The 14300-nt window shown below is 41.4% G+C and overlaps 1 protein-coding gene across 2 annotated transcripts; it reads right to left on the bottom strand.

The window, feature by feature from the left end:
• Position 1: 1 nt before the first annotated feature.
• Positions 2-14278, bottom strand: LOC137859613 (nucleolar RNA helicase 2-like). Of its 2 annotated transcripts, none has more exons than XM_068688883.1 (15): positions 13958-14278; positions 13130-13393; positions 11824-11899; positions 10950-11128; positions 9538-9655; positions 9140-9325; positions 8435-8580; positions 7239-7388; positions 5332-5493; positions 4443-4562; positions 3568-3641; positions 3202-3361; positions 2807-2941; positions 1403-1447; positions 2-545 (listed from the first exon to the last, which is right to left on the bottom strand). In XM_068688883.1, exons 1-15 carry the CDS (start codon positions 14261-14263, stop codon positions 342-344), a joined length of 2325 nt encoding a protein of 774 aa, XP_068544984.1. In that variant the 5' UTR covers positions 14264-14278; the 3' UTR covers positions 2-341. The 2 variants fall into 2 exon arrangements, with proteins under 2 accessions (XP_068544984.1, XP_068544983.1); XM_068688882.1 differs by having other exon boundaries at positions 13130-13396.
• Between the last annotated feature and the right edge of the window lie 22 nt (positions 14279-14300).

The raw sequence follows: 14300 nt of genomic DNA on the forward strand, positions 1-14300 counted from the left end.
CTTCGTAAAATAGCATTTTATTTTTTACGTCTTTTTTTTTTTTTTTCCTGGAAATGTACAGGTTTGGCCAGCGGGTAAGATCTATACATTATACGGTGAGCCAGGCTCCGGAACACGGGCTGAGGTGTCACACAGCTGGGATGGCAAATGCGAAAGAAAGGAAACAACACCTGCTTTTTCTTCTTTTTCCCCCAAAATGAACATGATTTTGTTTATGACCAAAGTAGTACTGAAGAAAAGAACTGAATGTTTCTCAAAGTGGTACAAACGCCCAGGAACAGCCTATTTTAACATCTTATAAAATGCTGCAGTTCCGTTTTCCCACTTTGGGACTGTCGAAGTTAACGATCAAAGGCTCTGTCGTAACTCCGCTTCTGGCCTCTGCCTCTGAATCTGTTTCTTCCAGAGCCGCCCCGCCGCCCTCCACTCCTGGAGCCGGAGAAGCTTCTGCCATTTCCTCCTCCTCCTCCTCGCTGCGATTCTTCTAACTCAGGTAATTCATTCGCCACACACAAACGGCACTGTTTTGAGTCTTCCCATTTTCCCTAGTGCAACAAAGTCACATGTATCAAGTTATATTCCAGAAAGAAAAAAATCCCAATTCATTTCCTAATTCAATTCCTAATGCATTTCCTAATTATTATATTTGCTCAATTGAAAAAAACAAGGAAAAATCTGTTAGCAAATACAGGGTATTCAGGTTTCTTTGTCAGTACTAGTTTCAAAACTTTAAGCATAAAAGCTACAGCTATCTGACTGTGCCTCAGATACTATAAAATAGAATCAAAACCCACTTTAGAGATTTATAGAGCAGCCCTTACCAGTAAACTCTTTCTCCACCTCCCACTTATTAGGAATACCACTAGAATTATTACTGATCCAACAGTTCCCACCCTCCCATCCACGATCCCCCCCATCTAATCCAGAACTAAAAATTGGTTTAGGAACAAATGCTGGGGCACGGTATGGAGATGCTCTGAGGGATCTCCACAGTCTAGGGAATTTTTGGCATGGGAATGCTAACTCTGCCAGACTAAAACCTGATCTCAAATTCACTTTTCTGGGGAGAAGATTCTGCGGGAAAAGCAGCAGGGGGCAGAATGGAAAAAAAAGGATCTTTAAGTGAAACACATTACCTACAGAGAGCAATTCAGGAGCAATAAGAAGGGGTAGATTGTTCACATCACCATTTGTTTCACTAGAAATGTTTCAAGCTACACATTTTTGCGGACAGGAATAGCTTAGGAAAAGGCCACTGTCTATTTGTTCTGTTCCTTTATGGCCAGCCCTTTTGGCCACTAAAAAAGGCAGGATACAAGCTAGATAACATTTTCAGCCTAACCCAGTACAGTCAGCATCATCTACAGTCTGCTGTTAGCAGAAACTCCAGTGAAGTACGTACCTCTATTTCCTTTTGGTCTGCCACAGGAATATCAAAGCAAACACCCTATAAAGAGAAAATAATTTCAGTGGATACAAATTGAGCCTTTGAATTGATTGCAGCTAAAAAGGAGTATAACAGAACCCAGACCTAGGTACTAAACCAAAGTTTTACATTTCCAAGTTATTTTTATGTTGACTTAGGATGCTTCAAAATCTTTGAACGTTGAAAGAGTTACACCAGTGTTTCACAAATCACCAACACTTGTACTTCCTTAATGTTTTTTCCTCAGATATACAATATTTTTTCTCTGCATATCCAGCACTTCATGGATTTTATTCTTTAACAAGCTTATCACCCTCTCCACTCCAAACTGTGGTCTATTAGCTTCTACGTCACTCATTTTTTAAAATTCTCTCAAAGTGGATTTTTTTTTTCTATACTAAGAAATGTATACATGCAGTAAATTGAACAGTTAGGTTCAGACTAAAGATCTCCTGAAGTTAAACAGGTACAATAAACTACATACAGGTTAAATAAAATCCATTAGTCATATGTTAAAAAGCAATTATTTGTCTGAAGGAGCAATTTGACTATCAGCAATTACAACTCAAGTAGGGAAAGCCATCCATAGACTGTTCCACACATCAAGTATAAAACAAGGCTGTGATCAGAAAAGCAATGGCAATAAAGGAAATCTCACCAATTAAGACAGCATTGAATACTAAGTATACATCAAAAATATATCAAAAAAACTCAGACAGATAGTAAAATAGTTCACTGCCATAAAGAACCGTCCCCTCAAGGTCAAATTTAAAATTAAGTCAGGAAACCTTATGAACCTATATATGAAATTCGTAAGTCAAGACATACGGGTTAACTTTTACAAAAAAATGGTACGTAAAAAGAGAATACATGCAGCAGCTAAAACTGTTATTTCTAAATAATCTTAGAACTGTTGCTTTAGTGTAGGTTGCCCTTTGTTTCAAGCTTTCACATGAGTATCCTCAGTGCTGGCATATAGACAAGCTAGGATTTTGATGATTTGCTGAACTAGACAGCGCCAACACCTGCCATTTTTACATCTCTCCCCCCTTCTGGTACTTCCAAAATGCACACAGTCAACTTCTTTTCATAGGGATCTTTATGCTTCTATTACATAGCAAGTTTGTACCTTTTACCTCTACTGCTACCCCTCTGGACATGCACAGTTATACTGAACTATCCTACCTCCTTAACATACCAGGGGAGCAGAGCCCTAAGCTGCTGAGGTGACCACTAGTAAGATAGATTGAGGCCCATCCCTCTGTCAGATGATCCTGTCTTTATCAGAGTCTGGAATGGGGGAAGAAAAGCCCAACTATCCACTCTGCTCTAACTTTCTTACAGTAGCAGAAATACAAGTAAAAAAAAAAAAAAGCTTACCATTCTTCCCTTGATGAAGCACATTCTGTTCACCTTCCTATCAACATCATCACCAAGCTGTTCTCGAAGTTTCCGCCAAGCATAGCTCATGTTGTTTATTTCTTCAGAGCAGCGCAGTATCATTGTAACAAATCCCTAAAGAGTAAGAAATTGGTCATGTTCCATTCAGCCAGAGGAAGAGGTTTTAGCTCATCTATCAGACATGAGAAACCTGCTAATTTAGTCTATAAACTACATTTTCAAGTGGCTCCCATTACAGGCAAACATGCATATTTATAGTCCCTGTATTCTTAGTTCCCATAAGGAGAATGAGGAGACTATTTTTACAAAATACAGGTATATTTGTGGTGGTTTCATTTTTTCTTCAGGACAAACATTAAGCTATATACACTTACAGCATCGGAGTTCAGCAGGGAGCGCTGTTCAATGGAAGTAGCACCTGAAATATGTGCTAGAGCTGCAGCCAGAGCATTAACTGGTCCCTTTTCTTTTATTAGCAACTGAGCAGATTCTTTGAAATAATCAATAGCGCTTTGCGGAACAGAATCCAGACATCTAAACAAAACCAAACAAAATTGTTAGTCAAGGAGAACAAAAGAAAAAGAAAAAAAAATCACACAGAGGTATCTACTTAGCTTTGGAGCATAAATAAAAATAGCAGTCCAAGACTTTAATAGTGATGAGCTCGAAATGGCAATGAACAGTCTAAAACAGCCCTTCTGAACTAAAAAGATAAGAAGATACAATAAAGCTTGAGTCACCTGATAGCATCCTTGCTGGAAGCCTTTATTATATCTGTTGCAGTAGGAACACCAACACGCTTGAATGAAATGCCCTGAAATCCATAAAGCAAAATACAGATGAATGTTGCAAACAATAAATAATTCAGTTTTTAAAGAAACAGCGTTGGACTCCAATGAAACAACCATTTAAATCTGATTTTTTCTTGTGCTTTTAAGTTTTCAAATCCCTACTTTGTTAATAAAAATTACAAGGTTATGATTACAGGAAAATAACTTAAAAACCACTTATGTATCAGGTCAGTTTAAGGGATCTACTGGCCTTAACTGGAAGTGAATAGACTATTCTGATATTTTCCAGCAAAAATGAAGGCCCACAAATTCTAAACAGAATTATATATCCAAGTAAAACAGACTAAAATTAAAGTATGACTTATGTTGCCTTTCTAAAGGCAAACCTAAGTTTTACATGTCTGTGACGAAACCATCACCTTAACTGAATGCTTTAGTGAGAAAACTATTGTATGGAATAGTACTGGGAAGTAACAGTTACCAAGAAAGCTGCACCTCTGAAAATCATTGATCACATAAACCAGGGTGAACACTAAATGGAAAACCTGCTGGCTTTCCCCCCAGCCTCCCCTTCTCATTTATATGGGTACGATCTTATGGCACGTGCTGAAAAAGCGTGGGCATGAGAATCTGCAGTGCAGTGCCTGCTTCACAGCAGCCTACAACATACCCAAACTCTGCAAGGTAACTGAACCTCAACGGGATGTTTTAGATGGTGTACTCTGTCATTGAGCTACACGAACAAAACGTGAGATGAGGATTTTACATGCTGCCCTAACACGTTACATTTGGGTGCTCATGAACAGAAGAAAACTGTGGTTTACCGCTTTTTGTTCCACGTATCTTAACTGATTTTCTTCCTTCCGTTGATAAAAACAGATACAGATCCCAGTCCGGCCAGCTCGTCCTGTGCGTCCAGAGCGATGGATGTAGGACTCCACATCCTTCAAAATAAATAGCCTCATGACTTATCTCATCACTGCAATTTAATCAACTCATTGCATTCATATAAATTAGAAGTCATTACTGTTAAGCCTGAACAATGCACAGTAATTACAAGTGAGAATTAAATTAAAAACCATTATATCACTTAAGTCAGAAGAGTAAGCTTTCCCATAAATCCCCAGAAAGCATGGTCGGAAAGACAGAATTATGAGCACAGCTCAATTAGGTCTTGTTTTGCCATTACCACAGAGAACACGAGAAAAACATTTTAAGTGTGTACACCTCCAATAATTCCATTCCCTGTCTTGCATATCAACTTGAGAGCACGGTTATTGAGATATTAACAGTGAATTCATTGAAACATTAGCTTGTTTTTTGTAAACCCTCTTAACTTCAGCCAATGTTCCCACTGCTGGGGTCTCCTTCTCACATGTGCCCCTACTTTGTTAATCATTCTTGCAAGACAAAAAGCTTTTTTTCCACTGTTCACTGCTTCCAGACCTGCAACTACCATATACAGCCTTGCAGTGAGAGGCTTCAGATGGCGCTAAAAGGCAGCATCGTAAGGAGCATCTTTACATATTCTAGGAACTGATGCACACTGAAAAATCCTCAAATAAACTACTTTTGTGTATCAGGACATTCTCTACCCTCAAATGCAATGCTCATAAACTCTGTAGTGAGCACCATCACTTGACACCATTTACTATCTGAAAACAAGACTATTATTATATTATCAAGACTATTATCATGAGACACCCAACCTACCTTTGGTGGTGAACTTTGTACAACCAGGTCAACTTCAGGGATATCTAAACCACGGGCAGCTACATTGGTTGCAACCAGAACTTTAAAGGCACCGTTTCTAAAACCTTTCAGCGTGATCTCCCTTTGCTTCTGAGGAATGTCACCATGCAATGACTGGCAATCCTGAAGAAAAAAAACAGTATTATTATAGGACTGTACCAACATTCAAAACAGTTCTCCCTTTCATGGTCACTTTTGGTTACAGTACCTTGGTATACAGTACACACTGTACAGTAAGATATAGAAAAACTAAACTGCCAGTTTATACTTTAGATGTCTTATGATACTTCCTTGGTGCTTCTAATTCATGTACCTCAAATACCTTTAACAAAGGTATGAAAACAACAGCAACATACATCTTACCTCCACCTCTAACTACCGTGACCCATGAAAACAACTATGCCCCAGCTTTCCACCCACATCCTCCATACAAGGCTTAGCTGTTTAAAAGCAAGCCATTTCCAATAATGTTCTCATGCCTTCACAGTATTTGTTTAGGTATCTTTTCCAAAATTGCGTTGCTTTTTAATCCCTCTTAGTATATTAGTTTCCCCCACTACAAATTAAAGGATTAAAACATAAGTACTCCTTAAAAAAACAAACTGCAGCATGTTTTTATCTAAATATTCTAAAAGTTCCTTCTGTATCACAGCAGCAACAAGTGCAAAGACTAAAACGTACAGAAATCGTTTTCTCTTCCACTTCCTTTCACCTCTTTTCTGTACTTGATTTCCATGCTTTCCTCATGTAAACAAAATCATTTAAAAAAAAATACTAAAACAATCCTACAGACACCATAATTCAAAAACTTCTGCACAGTTTTAAATTAATGTTGCCCCACAAATGGAAGAGGCATATATGCTGTTAGAGAACATCAATATGCAAAACCAGGAACATCTAATGGTTTCATCTCTTACCTGCCAAGGTCAGAGCTCTGCAATACCTATGCAAGATTGGTATCACTAACACCACCAGTAATGCAGGATAAGACTCCACGTTCAGGTTTAGCTGCTAGTGAGGACATCTAGGAGTGCGGGAGGAACACTCCTGAACACAGTTGCGGCAGATGAAAAAGGTTCTGCTTTCCCTAGGAATGTAATACTCTACAGCTTTTTTAAATATAAGTTAACCCATCTCCCTAGTGAAAATACATCCAGAAGTAGTTGCTGCGATACCACCACCAAAAAGGAGCATGCAGTACCAGTGCCACAACATATCAATATTGCACCACTCCATCAGCATGTTACTTTCCACCAGTGCTAGTGTGCTCTCGAGTGCTGCACCACAAACCTCAGGAATAAACTACAGCTCACTCACAGGACACAGCAGATGGAATTCTTCCTGCGCACACATCTTTATAAATTCTTCGTAACAGCTAATAAATACCTTAATGAGACACAGATAGAGCCTCTGGTGTACTTCTGCTCTAAACCCTAATTGGGGCCCCGTGACTACACTAATTACCATCGGCTTCCTAGCTCAGTAACTGTTATTCCAGTACCATGACCTGTCATCCTAGCAGCTCTACAAGTTTGTTTCTGTGTTTTAATCCAAGAGAGACAGTGTTCTCTAAAGAAAAACAAAATAGTTCACAACTGCTTCATTTAACATCAATGAAAAGATATATTTTCTTAAGAGAAAAGAATCATTTGTAGTCCAGTGTCTGTTAGAGCATCCTAGTCATGAGAACTATAATGCTGAGAACTTCCAACCATTTGTTTAAGGTTTTGCAGTTTCGAAACAATATGACCACCTGCAAAAGCCCGCATCGTTCATTTTCAAAAGTCTCTCCAAAACTTACTCAGCGAAGGTCTAATATCAATAGAGGGTCGATCTATCTGTGTTACCTAATACAGATGATAAAATACCTGTTTGATTGAAGCATTCAGAGCCAGTTCGTTTGCATCCTTTTTGGTCTCACAAAACACAATGGTCCTCCCGTGACTGCCACTGTAGACCTGAATGACATCTCCAATAACTGCAGCTCTCTGAGACCAGTGGCACGCTATAGCCAAATGCTGTGGAAAAGAATTCCAGTTTTTAGCTTACACAAAACCCACAAGATTCTTTAAAGCATTTGAAATTTGAAAATACAGGAATACTAAAGAGTTATACAGTTTATTGATGGCTAAAACATTCCCAGAACATGCAAAACCCCTATGGCCCTTACATGTACAACATGATCAGTCTAACATTAAGTGAAATAATTCGAGTAAGAAGTAGGTTGGACTCGGTGACCTTGGACTTCTCTTCCAACCTAGGTGATTCTGTGATTCTGAAAAAATGACAGTCCACAGATCTGTTTTTTTCCTTGCTTTAAAAAAAGTGGAGATTATAAACCGTGTCTAGAGAATAGTTACAGGTGCAGGATTTTATCAAAGCTATATTAGCTACAGTTATATGTCAGATAAAGTGAAACAGTGTGTTACAAGCTTCTTCGGAGCTCAAGATTAACGTTCTTTCAAAACTGCCATTACAATTATGATGTGCCCAACTGATTCGTCAGAGTATCTGCTAGAGGTACCCTACACCTAAAGAAAACACCTTTATAAGGCACAGAAAATGAATTCAGGCTCCTAACATATGCCTTGTATTCCTTGCCATGGTATTCACCACACAGCAAACAGAGGCCTAGCGAGTTGTGATACCACAGGAAGTCTGAAAAAGCCTCCTGCATACTGAATACCAGAATTTGACTGATGCCTGTAGTCATTCAAAAGAGCCAGGCTGATGTTAATGCATGCCTTTAGCTCACAATTCAGAGATTCAGACATGCTGAATTTCTCTCTGAAAATCAAAATAACTGATAACTGAATTGTCGCTCTGCTATAGGTGCCTATAAGGCTACTAGATACCGTGACAATATGAAAGTTTCTAAACCTAGCAATAGTTTGAGTAGCTGTAGTGTGTCCTACACCTAAGAATTCATTCTAAAAACAAAACTTTCAACATCACCCTTGATAAAGTACCTTAGATGGCACCATTTATGTCAACGGATGACCATTTGTGTAGAAAAGGGAAAGGGATGAAGCCTGAAAACACTGACATTAGACAGATTACTCACTTCTACTGTTGTAGCAGCCTTCTGAGTTCTTTTCCCAATTAAGTCAATCTGCTCATATTTAGACTTCATGTATTTCTTAGCCACATCATACACCCAATGTGGGCAAGTTGCAGAAAACAGTAGCGTCTGGGGATTGTCTTCAGAATCTTAAAACACAGAAAAAATCATTTTACAACCTTTATATCTTTCATTTTACAGACATATACTAGTTCATTACACATTTATTACACATCTCGCAAAGGTCAAATCTTACTATCTGAGATACAGAAGGAAAACTTTTTTTTTCTTTAATTCATGCATTACCAACACCAGGGAAAAGTACTCTTGAAACTAAAAGTATTTTCAAGATTAGAGAAAAAAGTTACTTTGAGCTAAAATACAGTCTGCTTTCAAGTGATTAAAAGGGTAAAAGCTTCTAATTCCTTTCAACTGGAAAAAGTCCAAGAAAAACTACTAAAGAGGTGCCAAATAAAGTTACCTACGGGCTCCTAGGTATTGGATTTTAAGCTCTGCAAAGGTCCTATGAGTGATTCCCAGTTTCACAACACTTCCTGACACTATACATGCACAGTACATTTCCTAGAATACACTACTCAGTCTTTCTAAATAAAGCCACATTACAACTTTCAGAAAAATATTTTTTGGTTTTAACAGACTAAAAGATTCCTTATATGTCCTACTATTTTTTTTAACTTTCGATATTACCTTTCTTGTATGCAACTCGCAAAATGTCTTCTACTTGCTCAGCAAATCCCATGTCCAACATCTGGTCAACTTCATCAAGGACAACATGTTTCACCTTGCTGAGGTCCAGCTTGCCATTCTGAAGATGGTCTTTGATTCGACCAGGTGTCCCAACCAAAATGTCAATTCCACTTCTAATGAGATCAACTAATAAACAGGAAGGAGAAGAAAAGGAGTTAGCAGTGGACCGATGAGCTGTAGTTATTTCCCACCATAGAGAGATATTCTGCGACACTCACTGAATACCCCACAATTGTCCCCCAGAGCTTGAGCTAAAGGCTGCATTTGGTAAGACGTGAGTGCACTTCTTAAACACATCAGTCAATTGACATTTCACTTATTAGCAATGTGTCACTTACTCTGTCCATTATATGGAGTTCCTCCATAAAAACAAGCTACCGTGAGCTTTCTCGTTATGTCCTTGAAATCTTTGGCAACCTGGTTTGCCAGCTCTCTTGTTGGAGCAAGAACCAGTACCTAGACAGAAGGACAACAAACAGATGTTCTCTCAACACAGCTTTCACCAGAACACATTAGACTTCTAGCCAACAGTTTAGGCCCAACCACTACATCATTAAAAAAAAAAAAGTTATCTAAACAAAGATTAGGAAACACACTTAAGCTTCTCATAACATCATTAACCTCCTTCAGCACATACTAGTATAAGACAGGCTTCTTTAAGTGAGTTAGACCAGAGGTACTTAGGTTTTGTTTAACTGCAGCTTTTGAACAGATCAGATCAGCTACAGATCTTCTTCTACATGCACATATATTGTGTGAGTACAAGACCGAAGAAGTTGGGTAAGCTTTTCAGCTTTTTTTTTTTCATTTTGATACTTTCTAGCAACAGAGGCTTAACAGAAGGACCTTTAAGATCCTTGTCTTGTTGTATCTTTCATCATTGACAGACATTATAAAAAAGTAAGAAGTGTACTATGCTGGATTAAGGCCTGAAATCTGTTCTCTTCTGACATTCCTAACTCCCTTGATGGAAGTTTTCCCTTCTCTGCAAACTGTACTGAATCTTAAGTCAGCGTTCCCAGTCAGACAGCCAACACGATGGCCAGATGCAGATAAAACAGCTAGTATTAGTTTTGGAATAACTTTTAGGTAGCCTGTGAGATGGGCGACAAAAAAATTCCACTATGACAAAAAAATTCTACTATGAATGACGAGGCATTGGCCTTTCTAGTTTTGGAAGGTATCATAAGATTTTTGGTAAAATAAACATATTTCTGAGAAGAAAGCAGACAGCTCATAATCAATCTGCATTCCCTGGAGCAGGATTTTTAACATCTGGTGGTGGTCCTACTTAAAAATTTTGTCTATTTTTTAAATCTCCTGCTGTTTATGTGCTTAAAAAAACATGCGTAAGCAGACAGCTATTACCAATCAAGAGAGTCATTATTTTGTTCTAACTTGGGAGAAAAAACAATCATCCAGTGACCAGTGGAGCCAAACAGGTAAGATGGCTGGCCAAGACTACCTAAAGACACACTGAACCCCTCCAGTTTTTTCTCCCTGTAAGCAGAAAAAGCAATTGTTGAGTGGATAGAGCTACTGTGCTCTTTAATCTTAATCAGAGGGCATGAGGCATCACAGGATGCAGACAAAGCCCCAGTGAATATAACTTTAAAAGAAGCTTTCAAAGCTTGCAAAGAATGTGAGCTAGCTTATCCCTGCACAAATGTGAAGAACTTTTCCAGGGGGCTAATGCTGTGAATCACTCAGATGTTAGACAACAGCAAAACCAGCATTCTAACTAAGTTACCTTTGGTGCACGGCCTCTTCTTTTTTCCTGCGAGTCTGCCTGAAGCTTTTCAATTAAGGGAATAGCAAAAGAGAATGTCTTCCCTGTTCCAGTTCGTGCTTGAGCAATTACATCTTTGCCAGAAAACACTGGGTGGAAGGTCTTCACTTGCACGGGGAACAGGTACGTCACTCCTCGAGCTGTGACAATGCGAACAGACTTCCTTAGCACAATCACATTTAAAGTCTTCTCACGTACATTTCAGAGGTCACCCCAAGCAGAATATCCCACAACTCTACAGTAAGTCAGGACTACATCATCACCTCCACTGCTTCATGTAACCACAAAGCCATTTTTAACGAGCACCCTGAGACTGCCTCTCTTACTCTCCCCTGCTTCATACCGCCAGAGAGAGATAGCTAGGACAGAAGAAGTTACTAGCCTATAATAGAAGTCTTTACACATCATGATTTTATTTATGTAACACTCCCCCCTCCTGGCTACAAAAAATCTCTTACCTTCAAATAAAATGCTAGTCAAAATCAATTCTTCTCTCAACCTCATATTAAGTCATACAACTCACGTCAGAGTTGCTAAATACATCTGAATTTCTTTTACTTGCAATGATATAACTTTTAACTGAAAATTTCTCAATTTTTTGAGCTTTTATCTGTTATTTCAAGTTCCACTGTAATGGCTGAACCAGGCAAAACTGAACACAGACTTCTCTGTGCTCAAAAATGTATTTAAAGTTGGCGTTCAATACGCTTTGCATGTAACATCGGTGCTGGCATACACACGATTAAAGCCCACCCCAAAGCTCACTGGGCATATTAAGTGCAAAAACACGACAGATAATTTACTTCCTGTGACCACATCATGCCAAGAAACTTACCTTGAAGAAGCTCAACAGTCCCTTTGGAAATAGGGAAATTAGAGAAAGCACCCTCCTTCTGCTCTTCAGTCATCTCCTGTTGGGTAAACAAGAAATCAAGTAACTTTACATGTGAGGATCAGATGACCTTCAGAAAGTTTAGGATATGGGCATGCACATTGGTGTCATAGACAAAGGTCAGTTTTTCCATAACTATATCACAGCCTTCTTTGTTTTACTTGCTTACTACCATCTTTCAGTTAGACGAAAGTGGTCTGTAATTTAAATTAAGGCAGTTTCAAATATAACAGTATAATAATGGAAAATATATAAATGAACTGTAATAGCTTTTAATTACATTTTAAGATTATATTTTAAGCAATTACGGACAGAGTAGGTTGATATGGCTTGCTAGCCAACTTCCTACTCCCTAACACAGCACAGTAATTTACACGTACACAAATTGATCCCCAAAAGAGCAACACATTGATCATTAAATTCACCCACTTACTAGTGCATCACTTCAATTTACACCGTAGCAGCACATTGACTAAAACGATAAGTGTGCTAAAAAAACCTACCCATGGCAATGCTGGGTGCTTTGCAAAGTGTCAATCTCCACAAAAAACGCAAGCAACAATAAATAACGTGACTAAATAGACTTAAAAACAAATCCTAGGAATGACAATATTTCCCCCAACAACAAAAAAAAAATGAATTATATCAAGCAATTTTAAAAAGACATAATAAACCACAGGAAGGCTTAAAAATACTTACAGAATTGGTCCTATGATATACTTTATTACACTAAGAAACATCACCTTACAAAGCACCATTTAGCAAGATAAGGTAGAAAGAAATTAACATATAACCCTTATTTTTAAACCAGCTAAAAAAAGAAATGTTACTTCACCCAACAAATATCCACTCTATCAAAAATAAGTCAATTAAAATGTATTTCTGGCCATTACAGTCACGTCCAATGATGCTGAATCCCATTAAAAGTACCCTCTCGCTGCAGCTCACCAACAGCTGCCAACAGCTACAACAGCACCGGAATGTTGAAGGCAGGAAACCATGGTGCACTGATCTAGAACCTCAACGCTTTCAGAATTTAGAACTTTTGCAAATAACCTACAGCAACGGCAGGCCAAGCAGCTTGAAAATTTACAGCAGAGTTCCCACTGATTGAGAGGGAAGGAGGAAAGGAAAAAAAAGAGAAAAAAAACGTGTTCTCAATTTAACCTTGTCGTAGCACAGGAGTTGAAAGCTAACCCGATAACTGTTAATAAGCCAGTTATTACTTTTAATCAGTTATTACTTTTACCTGCTCTTGGTCGCTGTCACAGTCCCCACTTGATGTTTCGCTGGAATTACTGGGCTGCTTTTTGCGGGCAGCCTTAAGGGTGAGGGAAGACAACCTGGCATTCTCCGGGCTCTCTCCTCCGGCATCACCGTTTTGCTTCTCTCTGCTCTTTGCTTTCTTGACTTTGGGCGGATCGAGCTCATCCTCCGACTGCTCGCTCTCATCCGTCTGCGATTTCCTCTTCGGAGCCTTGTCGCGCCGCTTGGCTTTCTTCTCTTTCTTCTCCTTCTGGGGAACAACACGCCCGTCAGCACCAACCCGCGCCTCGCCCAGCCACGGGGCACCGAGGCAGCACGGAGAAACGCCTGACAAGAGCCGGCTCGCCACCGGGGGCTCACGTAACTCGCCCAAACCCTCCCCTGGAGAAGAAAAAAACCCAAATCCCGCCCCCTCCGCGCATGTGCCGCCGGGAGCCGGCTTCCCGACGGCGGCACACGCGGCGCTGGGACCGGGGGGGGGTCGGGAGGGGCCGGGAGCCCCCCTGGAGGGGCCTCTCCAGCCGGGCCCAGCCCCGGTGCCGCGGCGGGGGCGTTGTGGCCGGGCTGCGGGGCGGCCGCGAGGCCTCCGGGGGGCCTGGCCGAGGCCACGCCGCCACGCACGTGGCCGGCCCGGCGCAGGGCAGCGCGGGGCCGGGCCCGGGACGGCAGCGCGGCGGCGGGGCCCGGCCTGAGGCGGCCGCCAGCGGAGCCCTGACGGGCGGGGAAGGCTCAGCCCGGCCCGGCCCGGCCGCAACGGTCGCGGAGCCCCCCAGAGCCGCCCCCCGGAGCCGCTCCCCGGTGCCCCCGGTACCTTGCGCCGCCGCCGGCCGTTGGCCGTGGCCGCCTCGCTCTCCATGGGGCTGTCGGAGCCCGCCTCCGCCCCGCTGCCCGCGCACAGCCGGGTGGCCTCGGGCATCGCCGCTCCGCTCCGCTCCGCTCCCCGCCGCCGCTCCTCGCCGCCGCCCTGACAGGAACGAGCCCCGCCCCGGAAGCCGCCCGCCGCCCCGGCCCGCCGCAGCCAATCGCCTGCCGCCCCGCCCCGAGGACTACAACTCCCGGCGTGCCTCGCGGCAGCCCCCGCCCGCCTCAGCCTCGGTCGTGAGGCGGCGGCCGCCATTTTGGGGGTGCCCGTGCGCCGCCCCTCGCCGCCGGGG

Source organism: Anas acuta, chromosome 7, assembly GCF_963932015.1.
Source record: "Anas acuta chromosome 7, bAnaAcu1.1, whole genome shotgun sequence".
NCBI lineage: Eukaryota > Metazoa > Chordata > Aves > Anseriformes > Anatidae > Anas > Anas acuta.